Source organism: Mycteria americana, chromosome 2 (assembly GCF_035582795.1).
Source record: "Mycteria americana isolate JAX WOST 10 ecotype Jacksonville Zoo and Gardens chromosome 2, USCA_MyAme_1.0, whole genome shotgun sequence".
Taxonomy (NCBI): domain Eukaryota; kingdom Metazoa; phylum Chordata; class Aves; order Ciconiiformes; family Ciconiidae; genus Mycteria; species Mycteria americana.
The window spans coordinates 76,807,747-76,826,506 of record NC_134366.1 but is presented as its reverse complement, the minus strand read 5'-3'; the positions used below and the strand labels follow the sequence as shown (position 1 = coordinate 76,826,506).

At 38.4% G+C, this 18,760-nt stretch overlaps 1 protein-coding gene across 2 annotated transcripts in view; it reads right to left on the bottom strand.

Moving 5' to 3' along the window:
• The window catches only part of CAP2 (cyclase associated actin cytoskeleton regulatory protein 2), a 71,944-nt gene that overhangs the window by 34,059 nt on the left and 19,125 nt on the right, over positions 1-18,760 (bottom strand). For both annotated transcript variants that reach the window (XM_075493828.1, XM_075493827.1), the window contains one exon: positions 4,654-4,731. In XM_075493828.1, the coding sequence (XP_075349943.1) occupies positions 4,654-4,731 (78 nt within the window). The remainder of the gene's footprint in view (positions 1-4,653; positions 4,732-18,760) is intronic.

The following is an 18,760-nucleotide window of genomic DNA, read 5'->3' as shown; positions in this document are numbered from 1 at the left end:
TGTAGGCTTGCTGATAACAGAAATATGTCAACAGTTTGGCAAGATTTCAGAGAACAGAAGGGGGAAGGGGTTCCCTTTGGAGCTCAGAACTCTCAGGCTGTGTCCATGTCACTCTTGGCACCTTCTGTAAGTTTGGGACCTGAGGACCTTAAAAGGACTGAACCAAATTCTTCCTTAAGCTATTTCTAGAAAGAGAGGTACAAGTTTGCAGCAGTCAAGCGAGTAGAATGGCAGCAAAACTTGGCTCAAACTCTTTTGCATAAGTAAGTAATAAATTAATGAGGTGAGGAGTATCCTGCTCTTCATATTTTTGGAAAACAGTAAGGGTGATCCCAGTAAGTATCAGGAAAAGTAGTGGGAAATGGAATGACATAAGCAAGTCAAGGTAATTAGAAAACAAATCCTGCTAGGATGCAGAAAAAGAAGTCCCAGGAGTCCTGTTACTGAAGTACTTTAAAAATAGAAGAGAGAAAAAAATGAGCAATCCTACACTGACAAAGAGTAGGGAACTGTAAATCTTCATCTTTGATTTCTATATAAAAATTCTGAGAATGAGTCCTTTATTCAAAGAAATTGCCACAACTATTCTACTCCTACAATAAATTTTTTGCTTAATTATAAAAAATTAAAAACCTCAGGATTTGTTCTCATGGCTCTAAGTCTAACTTCAAATACAGTTTCTTGGGTTTCAGGGCTTTTTTTCCCTTTTCTAGGAAAAAAAGGGAAAGCTGTCCTTTACCTCTCACTTTCTTTCACCTCTCTCCTCCCACCTGTGTGCAGAATCTGGATATTTAAGCTAGGTATTTAATTGGAATGTTTGTCTGCACAATGTTAGCAATTAAATCCATGAGCTCTGGCAGTCATATGAACTCCGCATTTTTTTTTAATGAGAAATTATGTAATCATTTATATTCTGAACTGCATCTGTCATTTAAATCTGTTTGTAGTACTTCTTACCATGAGCATGCTCAGCCTGGATATGTTTATATTGATTCACAGAAAAACTTATCTCATTAACTAGTTCCCAGTATGGGAACAATGGATCATTCATGCCCTCAAAGCAACTCTTAAAATTGTTTGAAGTCTTAAAGTGAAATGAAACAACTCATAAAGAGAAGACAGTATGTAAGTTACCATTCACAAAGAATTCAGCACAGTGACTTTGAGCAGTGATCTCGTACGTTAGTATTCATTATCATAAACAATAAAAAAAAAGTTGAACAGATAAACTTGCTCAGGAACACTAATAACTTTTAAAATTATTATACAATAAAATAACAATGTTTCAATCAGAATTGTACTTGGCTTAGAATAGGGGGAATAGAAAATTCAGATCCAAACTATTTCATAATGTTTTGTGAAGGTTTATGTTAAAATCTGTCTTCTGAATTGACCAAGCAACATGTAAGCGTATAGTCTCAAAACACTTTTTTCAACAACTTCTCACAGAATATAGCAATATTCTAATTTATTTTCCCTTCTCCATTGTCTCTCTTTACTATCTCGTATATAGTAAACAATTTATAATAGACTTTTTTTGCTTTAATGTTTGAAGTTTGGCATCAGAAGATGATTTCTAATAAGTGGATGAACTGAAGAATCCCATCTTGCTGAATGAGCCTGTATCCAGCAGCCATTAGCTGGGACATACACAAACAGGAATATCAACTGGTGGTTTTGTCATGTGATCTCTTCCACTGCACATACAAATATAGAACATGACCATAAAAAGTAACAGAACATGCTCTCTGCGAAGTAATTTATTGCAGTTGATGTGAGATTGGTATGCCAGCTGGAATTACCTTCTCGGCTCCTACTATTTTCACATATACAGATAATAAAGGCTGTGCACTGCAACAGATTCCAAATGAAAAAAACCCAACATTATTAACAAGAAGCAAAACTCTGCAAAAGCAACTTCAGCAAGCTTAACTGTTTGAAAATCTTTGCTAGTGACTCATAGCAGGAGTTAAAGAGCTAAATGAATACTAGGGCTTCAACATTTTCAGACGGGAAAAAAACCTGCTTTTTGTACGATATACTTTTCTCTCTTTGCTGAGCACAAAAAAATCTAAGGATTATTATTATATATATAGGAGCTTTCTTTTTGTTTGAATTCTTTATTCATTAGTTTGTAAGCTGCAAGAGCTGAGCTAATTAATTTTTCCAGGGCATTTTCCCCTCCCTCTTTTTTTTTTAAAGGCACCACCTATGACATCCCAACATGACAGGAACTCAGTAAATCCCCTCAGTCTCCACACCGCTGTCTCTGAATGTCTACAAAGCTACTATGCCATAATCACAACTCGCTGGCTCATTCACAGCTTTACATTATAAAGCAAACAGTCTAGACAGCTGAATGACAGAATTACTCTCTTTTCTCTTGCATTTATAGATATGCTGTCATCTTCATTTGCTTTTCTCTACTCTGTGCATTCTGATACACTAATGATTAGCTTTCCTGTTTGGATTCCACACTGACTCCATGGCTCTAGGCTATAAATACAACCAGAGCCCAGATGACATCACATCAATAAGGTCCTGGGGGGCAGGGGGGGAGGACCCCTGCTTATTTCCTTCTCCTGGGTTAGCTGGTGATAACTAGCTTTTTCAAAATGGTTAAGCAATGTGGCTTTACAATAGGATTTTTTTTCCCCATTGAGATGGAGATATAAAAAGCCTAGTGCCTGGAACCGCCACTCTCTGCAATGGAAAATACTGTTCAAGTTGCACAGAATAGGCAGCCTTCAATTATCGTCAGGTCTGTCATAGTATAGCTGAATGTATCTGTGCAAAAAATATGTGCAAAAAAGAGAAAAAAAATGAACAACAACATGTGTTTGGATTCCTATGAAAAATGTGTACCTAACAGTCTTTATGTTAAAAAAACTTAAGTAACTGGACTGCGTTTGTTGTCACTGAAAAATAAACTTTAGTCTGTAGTATTCCTGGTATTTTAACTTTGGAATGATGTGTACACACATATCATGTGGCATTTCCTCAGTGCTAAAAGATAGTTAAATGATAAAAGTATACTTTCTTGCCTTCAACAAGTTGCAGAAATCTATGCAAGCCTGATAACATGCAACTAAGACATATGGATACATGTGGCCAGCTCTGGTGATGTTTATGACAAGGTTTTTCTTATTTGTTACTTTTCTTAATGCTTCTGTAACTGTCATTCTGGATTGCTGGAGAATCTGTTTTTACACCTATTCTTTTTTTTTTTGCCTGTTTTGTTGCTATTCTTTAAATGAAAGTTTCTAAACTTTACAGTTGAAAAAATCTCAAAGCCTTGACTTGATGTCAGAAAGTTGTAAGGGTAAAAGTGGAGAGAAGTCATTGCCATTCTCACTTGAAAAGCAGAGAAAATCATACTGATAGCACATCAGCACAGGAGGCCAAGCAGTGAGCCATAGCTTTTACTCTTAGCAGAGCTGTGACAATACCAACACTTCAGAACAATGCATTACATTATAGGCCATCGGAAACTGTTCATTGGGGAATATTTTACCTATGAGCATGAAGAGTTTTGTGGGCCACTGGGTGCAATTGTATTCACAGCCAATATAAATGACTGCTTGAGGCCTGTACCAATGGGAATTTTGCCTGTTCTCTGTGAGTCATGACCCACTTTTACTCTCCGAGATCAGGGACAGCTGGAAAAACAACTGATCCTTTCTTGCTTGGAACTCTATAAATCTGAAGTCTCGCCTGGAATATCTGTGCTTTTTTTTCTTCCTTGAGTACCCTTGCCATTAAAACATACCGATTAGAAAAACTTTTAATTTGTGTCTCGGAGAACAATAGTGACAGCAAAATTTCAGTAATTTACACCAGTTGCAGAGAGTTCTGATTTGAAAATACGGAGTTTAATGAACTATGGAGCGGGGAGCTAGTGGAAAAAGACAAACTGAAGGCCGTGGAGAGACTGTGAAAGTGAAGTCTTCATTCTCTGCACACTCCAAGAAGGAAGGTTCAAGGGTGGTTCCACAGAAGGGCTACATGATCGCTATTCCCAGGAATGATACAGTGCTATTGGCCAAAACCTTGTGCCCTCTAGAAACTACAAATGAGATTTCATAACAACTCCACAGCTTCCCTGAGCTTTCTAGTTGCGAGGGGAGGATTTAAACAGTTGCCACCAAAATAAGGATATAAATCGACTTGATATAAATTGTTTTTTCATTTTCTTGACAAAATGCTTTGCCTTCCTTCCAGAATTGGCCTAACCTGGACCTCAGCTTGGAGAATACTGAGTCTACAGGCCAGTATTGATTTTTCTCTCACTAGCTTATCCCCTGACGTCAAAGTCTGTCTTACAGCATCCCTGGGGGGCTAGCAAAAAGCCATTCTATTCCACGGCATTTCCAGCTTCCAGAGAAACACTGATCCCACTCACAGCCGTAAAGTGGAAATCTCCTTTGGTTTCTTCAATGATCCAATATGTATTGGTGCAGAAAAGGTTCTTAACTCTGAACCATGGCTTTCTGATTATTACAGTGCCATGCTAATAACACTGAAAGCAAGCCTCTAAGTGCACTGTATAAATAAAGTAACAAATAAAAGCAAATGCAGGGATTGATATTAAACATACGGGAACACAGCCTTTTTAATACACTGCCTCTTGAAACGCTAGGTCACTTTTCTTACCTCTTGAGGCTCTTGACATTGAGATGCTAACACCAGGAAAGATCTCTGCGCTTGGAAAGCAGCACGTACCATCTCTGCCTGTAACAAAAGGAGGAATATAAATTAAACCTTAGCCTGTAACTTCCAATACCTCTTCTCCAATACCTCTTCTTGGCAGCTCAAAGCCAAGTGTGACAGCTCAAATCTTTCTTGCTGCTTCTCATCTAAATCACAGCAACGCTGACTGGAAGAAATGTATTACAGTACTGGCTTAGCTATAACTTTTGTTGAAATCTAAGGTTAAGTTCCCTGTCTTCTTCAGATAGGAAATAAAATGAGTTGATATGCAGTCTTTTGGTTATCATTTATAAGATTCGTCACAGGAGGACTTAATTTTAACACTTCAGACAATGTCTAGGCATTTTCATGGTAATGTTTGTACTCGAGTGCACGATAACAGCTTATTACCACTGAAAACGGCAACCTGCAAACCTTCTGTTGAACTGTAACTTAGGCTGTAGTGATGTTTAAGAAGAGTTGAGCTTGGCATATTTGCTGAGGGACTATGCTGTAGTTCATTCCTTGCCTGTCCTCTGTGAGCAGACCCTAAGGTCAATGGCTATGAGAGATGGTAGCTGAAGATTTTTGGGCAATTTTCCCCCACAAAACTCTAGAATTTGGCTTAAAGCTGCATCTGACAGCATGTTTACATGCTAACAGTGTGAATGGGAGGTAAATCTCTACACTCCCCAGTGTTCCCTATTGTTCAATTTTCTGGTCTTTTTGGTTTTTTTGAACACTACACATTTTCTGTACATTATGAATGATGTACATCAGTTAGAATCTAATCGCTACTTCAGTATCACCTATACCTCATTCAAGTGGATGAGTAGTGACTAGGAGAAAGCATTATTGATATAGAAAAGAACTATTCATAGCTAGTGTATATTGCTAAATAAAACCCAACCCAAACCAAATGCTGTCAAGTTAATCTAATATGAATAGGTACATTTATAATCACTTTGTGAAAGGGTGGGGAAGCTCATGCTGTTTTCCCTGGGGTTTCTTCAATCTAAAAAGAAAACAAGGAAATTTTATATACTGGCCTATGTGAATGCAACTTAAAATACACAGAAGTCAGGAAATTTGAAGCTGTAGCAAAGTAAAACAGCCAAATTGTGCTTATTGATCTTAAAATGTGATGGCATGAATAAAACATAATCTGTTAGGATGAAAATCACTGCAAGGAAGATGGTAAAAGCGGCCCAACTTGGACAGTATTTGGGGAGAAGGGGATATTATGGTCTGACAGGCTGAGATTTGGAAGAGGGTAATCATCTCTATAAGTAGATAAAGAAATAAATAAGGGAAATTGTATGAGCGTAGGAGACTTAAATTTTCCAGACATAGACATAAATACCATCAATAATAGCAACGTTTAGATATTCTTAGACATTTCAGAAGACTGACTTTTTGGTACAGAAATTCATAAAACAACAAAGTGTGTGCTATTTTAAGCTTAAGTTTTTTGTGTGAGGAGGATCTTGCAAAGCAGCTGACCAAAAACTAATGTCCTACGAGGAAGGGATTATGAATGGATTTGGTTCTTCTTAAATTGCAAGATGGACAAAAATAAATCTATAGCTAAGGCTTGGTATTTTAGAATGGCAAACTTTTAGAAAATAGAAAAACCAGTGAGTGAAGATGACTGGCCTGAGGAACTTAGTGATTTGAGTGCAGGAAAGGATGGGTTTACATTAAGAATGGAAATAATCTATGTGTGCTGGGCAGGAGGAAGAAATTGTAGGAAAGGCTAGAGTCTCTGAATGAGTAACTAACTAAGCAAGATACTAAGGATAGGTACAAAACCCCCAAAAGGTGAGAATAAGCCTTGATTATCAAGGAGAACTTTTTTTCAGGCATCATAAAATATAGAAGCAAAGGAATGATCGATAAAGGCCTTGTTGAACTGTACCTTGCACAGAAAAGTAAAACAAAGCCATATTTTTTTTAGCTAGGGGAACAATAAAGAAATAAAGCGATGAAGTGAGGCCATGGCAGTGACCTGAAGGGTAAGATGGGCATGCCTACATTATTCTTGATGTATAGCTTACCTGTTGTTGAATAAATGCTCTTCCCCAGTTTCAAGGAAGTTGATGTACATGAATATGTTGAAAGGATAGCTAAGGAGAATGATGATAAATCAATGGGAATTACATCATTTGAAGGGGAAGTCAAATACATGTAGCTTAGTGTGACAAAATCATTGGGTCCATATTATCTTCATTCTAGAGTACTGAAGACACTGGCAGATGGAAGCACAAGTAGAAAAGATTTTAAATATATATCATTTGGAGATAGTACCAGATGACAGAAGTATGCAATGATGGATTGGGAAAATATGCCCAAGAAGAGGGGGAAAAAGTATGTCAAGTGATTTCATGGCTATTAGTTTGACTTCAGCACCATGCGCATTTGGAACGGATTTGAAACGAGTGATTAAAAACACATATGAAAATTAAAAATGGGAGAAATTACAATTAGATTATCTGTGATTAAAATAATTACTTTTGGGGATTGTTTAGGGTTTTCAGTTTCTTAGACAAGGATAATGTGTCAGATCTCGTATATTTAGATATTATATAAAATGCTTATTGCGGGTCCCCATAGGAAACTCATACTTTAAGCAAAAATGATGCAAATCAGTATAAAAACTCTTAAATTGGATAGAAGCTGGATAAACGGAGACAACAATAGGGTATATTACAGGTGGTTTTATTTGGGAGGAGGAAAGTTGCTAGTTGTGTTTCTCAGGGATTACTTTTAGGAACCATCAATATGTTTATTAGTGTCCTAAGAGCAAGAATTAGGTGTGCACTCATAAAATTTGTGGGCAACACAAAGTTAGGAGGTTTTAATATTGTCAAGAAGGACTCACTCATCACTTGAGAAGAGTAAGACAACTTTGTTGACACAGGTCATATGAACAGGATAAAATTTAGCAGTCCTCTCCCCCGCCCCTTTAAAACAATGCATGATTTTGGGTGTAAACATGGAACTGATTAATTGGAAATGCTGAAGACTGGAAAATGCAAGTACAAAAGCCAGGAAGGTGGCTTTATGAAAAGAGCTTATGCAGTTCTACAGTGGATGTGGCAAAATATTTTTAGTAGACCTATAGAAGTGTTAGTACCATTGGAGAGGACCTCCTCTGGAATTCTGTGTAAAGCACTAGTCATCTGTGTTAAATAAAGATGAGCTTAAATCAGAATTGATGCAGAAAAAACCTATTTGGATGTCTAGAGCAGTATCTGTCATACACAAATAAATTTTAAGTTTGACTTGTTTTGCTCAGCAACACAGTGGCTGAGGAATATGATGATTCTTTCTCATACGGAATGTAAATAACAGAAGGAAGAAAATGGTAGTGTCAGCACATGATCACAGGTCTGTCAACTGGGTCATGAGTAATCATAATCTGAACTTTAAAAGAAGATTTCCAACTATCCAAAAAGTGAAGTTCAGAATGGATCTTCCAAATTCCTACAAAGAACCAGCATTATTTTAAGGTAGAGCTTTAAATGCTGATCAAATGGGTCATAAAACATGAGCAAAGTGTTCTTAGATATAGAAAATTAAGATTGTTTTGTGAGTTCTTGAACATACACTGAGCTGATAACATCAATGAGGTTTGAAAAATGTGTCTGTTTGGCACTTTGTTTACACTGCATTAAATCCATGCTTTTGGGTTCCCACTGGTCACTTATGGAGGCTGAGGAGGACTTTTTTCTCCACTCAAAGTAACAAATGGTTTCTTGTCTGATTTTTCACCTCCTTCTGCTGAAGCACTGGAATTTGGTCAGAGCTGGAGACAGACTGTAGGATGACGTACACTAATGTTCCTAAAAGACTGACGTTCCTTGAGTATGGCTCATACATGGGTCTTGCTCATCTGACCAATGTTGAAACTATTGTTGTGGAATCAGGATGTGGAATCAGGATGTGGAATCAGGATGTACTTCTCCTCCAGACATATATTACTCTTTCATGTTTATTACTACTCCTCCTCTACTGCAGAATGTGGCCAAGGCCACTTTCTCAAAATGTCTGGGAGCCGTCTTTAAGAAATCTTCTGCTATTGAGGGCACCCAAGCCATTGCTAACACCCTTTGAGTTACCTCTGCTGCATTAGAAGTGTGGCTTTTTGCATTTTCTTATTATCCTAAATTTATTATACAATGTTGGAAATGCTCAGTAGTCAGTGGACTAGATATTGATTGCAAGGCTTGTGCTGTATGCCCAAAATTTATCCAGCCCCAAAAGCTTTTAGTTGTGTAGGGATCAGAGCACTCAGATCTCTCACCTTTGAATTTAAATCTTAATCAAAGGATCGTGCTAACACAGTTTTTGCATTTTGCAAGCAGAATTTTATAAGACTTCTGCCACAGTTACTTCCTTCTTTCTCCAACAGCATTAAAAATGGCTTTCTGAGTTTTACTATTGCCGAGCATGCGGTACTTCTTTCCATGCATCCCATCAAAGTAATAGAAGAGCTTCTTCTCATTAAGAATGCATTAGTTCAGTCTATCACCACTCCAGTTCTTTCTTGTAGTCTTTGAAATGTGACACTTCATTGCTACCTCCTTCTATTTAGCAGGCAGGCTGTGTTAACTAAGCAGACAGCACTATTTTTTATAGGGAGATGACTCTTTCATTAGACCCCCATATCCAGTGAAGACTAATGAGTGACAACGGAACCGGGGGGATTTTTCTGAACAGCTTGTGTGGCTCAGCCGAAAGATTGCCACAGAACAAATCGGCTGAAACTCCTTCAGTTATAATGAACGATAGTAACGGAGCCTGAGTGTCGAAAATGCACGGGAATCATGAGTAAATTTATCAGAGTAGACTAGAACACAAACTTGCACACATCTATCTGCAGACAGAAATGGGCATATTTTGGAGCAACAGATAATTGACATCTAAAAACTTTGGGTAATCCTTTTGGCATTCTTGGGATTATGCATGGAGACAGCAATCATCAGACAGATTCCTCAGCTGAGGTGAGTATTTTGAAAGAAGCAAGTTCCTCAAAGCATTTCCTACTTTGCTTTTAGCAGTTTGTTCTAGAGGCTGGAGGAGACGGCTGTGACTGTGGACTTGAATGCCAGGACCATGTGGTGTTCCATTCACCACCTCAGCTTCCCCATCAGTAAAGCGTGGAATAAGGTGTCTTAATCCTTTACCCCAGGTGTGTTTGATAGCTGACTGAGGTGATAGATATGGTTGGAAGAGCCAAAGTCTGACATGTATGCAATGTCAGCCCAGTTCCATGTCTGTTGAAACCGGTGGCTGACTACAGTGAGTGACCTCTCTTGTCACCATCGCAGTAACAGCATAGATGGGCCTTTTCACAATTAAGCCTGCAGAAGTTAATGGAGGAATCATACATATTTAGAAATCATCTTTTTAATAGCAACTGGCTTAACCTTCTCTGTCACAATACAACGCCAACTGTTGATATTTCCCAGAAGCCACTGCTTGAAAAATTGCCAGAGGCTCTGTGAGAGATGTCTAATGGTGACAATGCTTCTGACCTGTCTGAAGTAGAGAGAGTATGGATTCCACCCAAACTTGCACTGTTTCAGACTGAGTAGACATAGATGCACTGAACCTTAAACTACCAGTTTGCTTTAGCAAAGTTCAGTTCTCCAGAGCAGATGTGATTTTAGGATCTATCTCTTTCTCATTTTAAATGTTTTATTCAGTCTAAGGTGCCCATCACTCTGGTATCCAAGCACTAATAAATGCAAATATTTATGTGACCACAGTTTGGCAAATGACAAGAAGAAACAGGCACATGCATTCAGATCTCAAGTTACAAGTAAATTCAGTCTTTGAAAAAAATAATAAAACTAAATAGAAATAAGAGAAACAAACAAAGGATTTCCTAATGAAATTTAGTCAAGAAAATTACTCTATTGACCTGATAATATTAAATTTGTCAAATGTTATTATATTTAATAACGTATTTCCTCAGTCATAGCACTGAAAAGCATAATGTAAATATCAGAATCCACTGGACTTCTGTTGTTAGAGAATAATACACATCTGCATATATACACATGCAAACTTAACAGTGATAATTTGCAAATCAAAATACAGATCTATGTACATTTTGGATTTCTAAAATATACTTAATGACTTTATTCTGAAACAAAATAGTAAAGAAGATGTGAGGGAAAAGAATTGGGATTTAGTGGTCCAAAGTTCTAACGTAGTTTCTGCAGAAACAATTTTGGGTCCTTTGGATTTAGCACAAGATACAATGACTGACAGCAAATGACAACTACAGCTGGAGCTTCACTGTTATGAGCGAAGACCCCAGTCTTTCTCTAAAAGGGACAGTACTGCCAGAGGAAGAGAAACAGTTTGTCTTTTACATTCTGCTTTCAAGAGCCTCTTCAAAGTGAAGTGGTGAAGTGGCTGGTGGCTTGAAGGGAGAACCAAGAAATGGAAAAAGAATGAAGTTTAGATTAAGTATGGGGCTGCCATAGAAACTGTCCAGGCCAGCTGAAGAGACAGTATTTATTTTGTACAGCTAATTGGCTGATAGAGATTTTTTAAAACTGGGCCAAATGCTGAAGAGTCAATGGCAGTTCTCCAAAGAGAGCAATTTATACTGGAAAAGGAAAAGGAAAGCGAGAAAGAAACTGTCACCTTTCTCTTACTGGTCCATGCAGAAAACAGGGTTGAAATTCTAGTCAAAATTGAAGTCAATGGGAGATTTGCCATTGATTTTGATGGAGCCAGACACCACCCCAGATATTTTCTGTTCTATTTTCAGATAGATACATTTGACTACCACCAATCAGCTGTCCTCTATTAGTGGGTTTTTTTAGTGTTTTTCAGCCTTCATGGCTATGTCTATATTAGGGAATTTTAGCTAAAGTTTCTCAGCATTGCTACTGCCTGTCCGGTACCAATCTAAGGTTATATCAGTGCTAGTCTCTCTAGCTGTTTATATCTGCCAGTGTATTAAACACTGGGTCATATAACTGCACAATGCTAGCCAATATTACTTATTTGTTGTTTCAGAGTAGCATCTGTAACTAGGTTCATTAACTTTACCTTTTAGTAAGCTTGACTGTGACTTAAACCACTCAGAGCTCTTACAGCTCTTACCTCTGGAAGAGCTCAAACAATCTTGGTCTTAAAGATCTTTCAGTGCTAATGACATAAGACAGATGGATAGAATTGTTTGGGGTAAATCATTGCTCATCTATCTGCCATTTCATTTCTCTGTATGAAACACGAACTGTACACATGTACTGGAGTAAAGGGGTATTCAAAGCCACGACAGTTGCTTTTACATTAATTGCAAAATTATTGCCTTGGATAAAGAATATACAGGTTCTGCATCTTTTGCACCAATAAAATTTGCCCCAGTGTTCCAGAATTTCCTCTAAGCTCTCCCAGTTTTGAGTGACATGAACTGTTCTGATTGATCTCAAGGGATTGTTAGCTTTAAAACCTAATGAATACTATTTATATGTCAGCTTTGTTAAATAATTAATTATTAATCTTGGTAGCAGAAGCAGTCAGTTATCTTGTTCGTCTGTCACTGTTTCAAACATATAAATATTTGGCTGCAGGGCCATTGCAGCTACTGATTGCTGCCAAGTGAAGCAGTAGGAGATCATATTCTCCGAAAAGATCTCTAATAACCTCCACCCACCAGAGAAGAAGAGCAAGTCCAGACCAAAGCTCCTGACTAGCTGATGCTCTCCTAAAGCTCAAGCTGCTTTTGTGTCTTCCAGATTCACAAATTCTTCACGAATCTGTTTTACAACAGCCAAAAATCTGCAACTCTCCTGACCTCTGTTCATTTCAACTTCTACATGGAAGTTCCAAAACCAGATGTAGTGTATTGATAATTAGGGATTCCAGAAGATTCAGCATAGAAAAATACTGAGAATTATGTGCAAAAATAAATAGTCCACACATTACTGAAGACGTGGTCTATTTACAGACTATGGGGTTTTTTTGTTTTCAATACTTTTCTTTTCTGAACAGTTTTGAAGATGTTCAAGAATTCAAGTTTGCCATTTACATTGCAGACTGCTGTCTTCTGCAAGGAGTCAGTCACCTGCTGGAGATTTCACAGCCACCTCACTGCACAGCATATAGTCATGGATCTACATTTAAAGGATTCCACATCAGTAGAAGGAAAAGATGCTATTGGCACATTGCAACACCTGATCTTCCAGTCCCTGGTGCTTATCTATAGACTGGACATCTCCAAAATTGATTGTCAGATGTCTGGAATTTGTGCTGTCATGTTCTGCCTTTATACTATGTAATTAGTGATAATCATAGAAACAAACAGCTGATAAAAACAGCCAAACATTTTAAGAACAAACAGAAAAACATAATGAGAACAAATGGCTTCTCTACAGTGCAGAGGATACACCACTAAAATCTATACTAGGCCACCATTGTTGGTTGGAGCTTCTAATAACCAAAGACTGTCATAGTATATTTTATGAGCTTTAGAGTATGAGTAACAGCTAATAGTGATCAGTTGGTTTTGACCTGCCTCCAGTTTGTCCCCAGGACTCCTGAGATGAAAGGCTAACACTGTAACAGAATGACAACTCAGAAAAGTATGCAATTTTCCCAGGGGATTAATTTAACTAATGACATTATGGGAATATCCTTTGTATCACATGTCAAAGGTTATGCCATGACAAAGTTGTAATTTTTTTGGAATTAGTATTGGGGAGAGTAGATAGAATGCACCCCAACCTGCACGGGCATTTATGGAAGTTAGCCACAGTCTTCCTGAGAGAGCTCTTACAGCTCTTTATCCTGACTAGCCTGCAAAAGCAAGCAGGTTTCTCCAAGAGAGATGGGAAAGGAAAACCAGCCCACTTCAGGATTTCATTAAGGAACAGAAAGTGTGGTACATTAAAGTTTCACAGACTTCCAAAGCTTCTAGTTTCTGCTATTACTTGGAGCTATATTGTGTATCTCTGAAAGTGTGCATTAGTTCCTTAAATAAATAGGAACCACATACAATGTACTGAATAGATGAAGTGCAAACTTTGGTTATTATCAAGATCAACCATTTTTTAAATTCAGGTTCCTTTTTTTTCCCATGGACATCTGAGTTCAGAATTCTTTGGAGGGTGCAGTTGCCTGTGTTGAGGAATTATTTGTGGAGAGACCTCATTTCCCTGAGGAAAGGCAAACCTACATTTCCTACATGGACAGACGCTGTAAACCAGCACATCAGACAACCACAGAGATCTCGGGGATCTGCAGGTCTCATTTTCATCTGTACAAATGCGCTTTTGCCTGCACTGGCTGCAGGCACTCTGGTTATTTCTCTGATGGGCTGTTTTGCCCCTGAGGTCTGCTGCTAAGCAGTCCCACTCTCTATGCCCAGCTATTCTCTCAGAAGCCTTTCTCAGTGAAGGTCCCAATCCATGCTGAGGAAATTTCAGAAAAGGCTTTATGATTTCACAGGGTTAGGATGTCATTCATGTGTCCCCGATTTAACAAATAGAAGTTCTAGGAACTTCAGATGCTTATCTCTGTAAATTAAAAAGGTTACAGCACTTGTTGAGGCATCACTTCATAAATACTCTTTTGGCGCTGTTCACTGGGCACCCTACTGAGGAGCTGATTTCTTGACTTTCTGTGTCTGACAAATACCAAATTCCCCGATAAAAAGACTGGAGAACCATCCATTTCTAAGAAATTGCACAGTTTTGAGAGAGAGAGCTTGGATAAATAGGTTCTTATATTGAAATGGCTTTGTGTATGTTCTGTCTCTCACACACTTCAGGACAACTGTTGACATCGCCCACCTCGTTCTGCAAGTAGTCCCACTGAGCTCCCTGAAAGCAGCTCCAAGGCTAGAAGTGCCAGAATCTGTCTCCTTGTAACTTCACTTCTACTTTTATCACCTTGAAAGAATCCCAGACCCCGACCAAAATGTGCTAACATGGAAGGAAGTTCAAAGCTTAAAGCTGACACATCCATATGATATTTAAGGTTTCTTCCCACCTGAACCATGCTTTCCTTTTCACAGGTGCTAAATACCAAAAGCCTACATTTACTTGGAGAGGGGCCCTCAGGCTCTCTGAAAGGCAAGGTAGTTATCTACATGCACACTGATGTGATTGAAAAGCAGATCTGACCTAAGGTGGTTTTTTAAACAGAACATGTAGTAAAGCAACAAGAAAGAAATATTTCAGCCTCAGAGATCTACTTCAAGATCCTAAACCGATCTTTTTATTATAGCTCTGGGATTTAGAATAAAACATACAATTAAACTTATGAAACAAAATAGCAAAAATTAAGCTGCTTTGCAGTTCAGATTAATTATGAAAATACATAGTTCAATTTATGGATGTCAGTAGACTAACAGAAGTTAGCAGTGACAGTGACATGGTTTAATCTATCTTAATGGACTCTTCAATATTCAGAAATCTGGCCGTATTGATCATGCAATTAATACTGGATAAAAAGAGGCAATACACATTTGTGGCCACATTCTACCCTCATCACTCCTGACAGCACTCCCAGCTTATTTAAAACAACATTCAAACCGCGCATTGGTTTCCCTTGTGGCTTAATTCTCATTATTCACTGAACTCCTTTTTACTAGAAACTGACTGAAGAGCCAGATTCTGAGCTCATTGTTTGGTTTTTTGCTGACTACAATGAACAGGCTTCTCAGTTTCCAAGCCCAGCATTTCTATACACTCGAAACAGTTGCAACCACCAACTAGCAAAATAAAAGCAGGTCAGGGATGGAGAGGCAGGATGAGTGAAAAGAGTGTGCACGTGCTTTTCAGAAAGAATGAGACTGAAAATTAATAAAAGACTTGCTCATAGCCTGTAGCAACAAATGACATCAATCAAGCATGGGAGATGTTTGTCCCAAAACAGGAAAAAAAGTAAAGATAAAAAAAAAAGAACATTCATGGATGTATATTTCTCAGCTTGAAATAAATGGGCTTAAATAATGTTACCACTCCAACTTGAAAAATCATAATTCTTCGCAAGAGAAATAAGAACCATGAGCACTGATGCCAGTAAAGAGAGTTTTCAGTCACAAGAGGTTCATGCTGATGACAAAAGCAGGGATACTGTCTCTCTGCTCCTCTGTCTTGGTTTTCCTGATGGATCAAGATAGTTTAATTTGCCAGTGGTTCACTGGAAATACTGCTGTAAGAATCACAGACCTCACTGTTCCAAGGTTGAGTGCCTGAAATGACTGCCACCTATGCCCTCCCAATCCTGGACTGCTTTGAATCAGAGAGAAAAGTAAGAAGTCTGATTACCTTATCAAGGCTTCCCCATGGACCTTGGATCTGTACCAACTCCAGGTCTCCAATCGTCCCTAAAAAGTGCCTCCCTACTTTACACTGGCAAGTGTCCTACGCCATGACTTTGCAACAGGCTCATTGAGACACGCTCACACTGTGTTTGTGGCTGTGAGTGCAGCTGGTCCACACACTAAAGCTATCCCTCATTTAGCTAGCTAATTTAGCCATGTAATTTTATCACCTTACGATTTTTGCTTAAGCTGATGCAGCGCTTTTCAACCTATGGGGCACTTATGCTTGTAGGTCTATACACTGCTTCTGGAAAACCACCAGGAAAAACAGGTTTCCTGTCAGTAGGCTCAAATTTGCTCTTAAAGGGCTTCAATGAAAACTTTTTAGAGGATAGCAAAATTAGCATGAGCTAGAGCATATGATCAGTTCTGATTTAGACTTCAAATGACTGAAAATATAATGTATGCCTTGATTAATTGCTCCAATCATTAATTAAAGTAATTGGTAAAACATGGACCTTAAATCTAGTCTGAACACTGGATATTATTCTGAATTCATCCAATCGATTAAAGAGCCCTTCACTATTGGAATTTTTTCCATATGAGCAAGTTATCTTTTAACATTTTCTTGGGCAAACATGATGGAGTTTTCTTTGGTTTCCTGCTGCATATAAGGTTTCCCACTCAAATCATTCTGATACGTTTTCCTGGCATCCTTTGGAGATCAGAAAATCCCATTGTACTGGGTAACCACATACAGATATAATCCCTGCTTTTAGGGGCCAACAGTTTTAGACCCTTACCCAAAAAATGGTGCCTGATCAACTGCACTACTTTGAAATCAACATAGCTACTTATGTTGTATGGACCATATGGAACATACATACTAAGTAGGTTCCTACTTAATCAGGAACTACTCCATATGCAAAGAAGCCCCAAGAAAACAGGTTATGAAGAACTGTTGACAGCCTTGACTGTTTATGTTTCTGATTTCTTATGTTTCTGACTGAGAGAATGCCATATGGAACGTTCTCATTATATGTTCCCACCACCACCCCCCTAAATTTACAGGTGCATGTTTCTCATGCCAGCAACACACAACTAAATGCCCAGTATTGGCCACCATAGCATATACTTTTCAATAGAGCCTGTTTGACTTTTGTCTCTTCCTTACTTTTTTAAACAAGAAGAAAAGCAAGTGGTATTTACTGCAATGTCAGTGTCAAGAAACTAACAGCCTGATCCAGCTCCCATCAAAATTAATGGAAAAACTCCCACCCTTTCAGGGGGTGTTGGTCTAGACTTGCAACGGACAGGTTCTTCATGCTCAGGAGCCATCTTTATTCCCAACCAGGTGTCTTACAGTCAGACAGGTGCAACCATGTCTGCACACCACTGCACCTGACCCAATAAATCCTGCTTGTTTTGAAAGCCAGATCCAATCCCTAGACCACAAGTAAAGTCATCCTTTGGAACAGAGCACTCAAAAGTTGTAAAACTCCTAAAAATGATACTTTTTCTGGATTAGCCACTTGGCTACATTGTGTATATCGCATTTCCATCTTTCTTGTCATATTAAAGCAAACATTCTTTATTGCTTATGTTATGAAGTATCTTGTAGTACACATACAGGGCGAGAAATATAGCTGAATTAGCATTACAAAATCAACTTTAATATTGATAGATTTCCAAGGTTGCTATTTCAGTTGATGATTATTTGTGTTTTTTCACTTTTGGTGGATAGCAGTGCTGTTTTCTACACTTAGTCTCTTTCTTTCAGCTGAGTGCATTTTGTATGCTATAAAAAATGTTTGTCTTTTTATTCTTTTTTATGTATTCTGTTTTTCCCAGTCCTGTGGTAGCTACTTGGTTTGATGTTTATTTCATGTAGCAGAAAATACTATCACAGAAATGCAAAGGCAGCCTGACAGCAAGCTCCTCTTTGGGCATGTTGACATCACCCTCCTCTCTGAGCTCTAATTCAACCTTCAACAGAATGCCTAAAACCACACAGCCTCTGGGCACAAAAGACGAACACGAGAGTACACTTGTGCACTCTGTTGCCCTGTAAGCAAATTGCCTTGTTAATGAGGAATCAGTCAAATAATGGGTTTGATAGTCTGTGTTTAGATTAGGTAAGATAAAGTGCAAAAGTGTTTTTTGGTGTATCACAGACAGCAGCACATCCCATTCGAAGTTCAGGGCTATGAAAGCTATTGACTAATTCTTCAACTTCTCTCACAAGAAAAGACAAGTACAGCTATTTCATGTGTAATAACTACTCTTTGGAAAAAATGAGGAAGCTAGGATTTTTTAACTTCACTGATAGGCCAAACCAGAGCTGCACTTTGCAAAGTGCATATATACCTCATAAAAGAGAACTCCTGCTTTCAGTTGTCTGTCTATATTTACATGGACTGCGCCTGGGAGGAGGAGAGGAGAATGCCATTGCTTTCATGTAATAGATAAGGAAAAGAGACTCTGTGGGTGCATGCATACGAACGATGTTTGTGGGGTGAATGTTGCTTCCCCTGCTCATGATGGTAACAAATCAGAGAGCCCCTGCAGATTGGGTAACATGCTGTGAATTGCTACTTCATGCTATCTTGTTTGAGTAGTCATACATGTAATGAATTGTACCTAAACTCTCTCCCAGTAAGTAGGAAGCTAACCAACAGCCTTTTTATTTCTGAATGCTCCAAAACCACAATGTAGATGGCTGTCTGTCTGAGCTCTGCATTTCCGCAGCTGGAAGTTGATGGAAGAGAGGAGGGA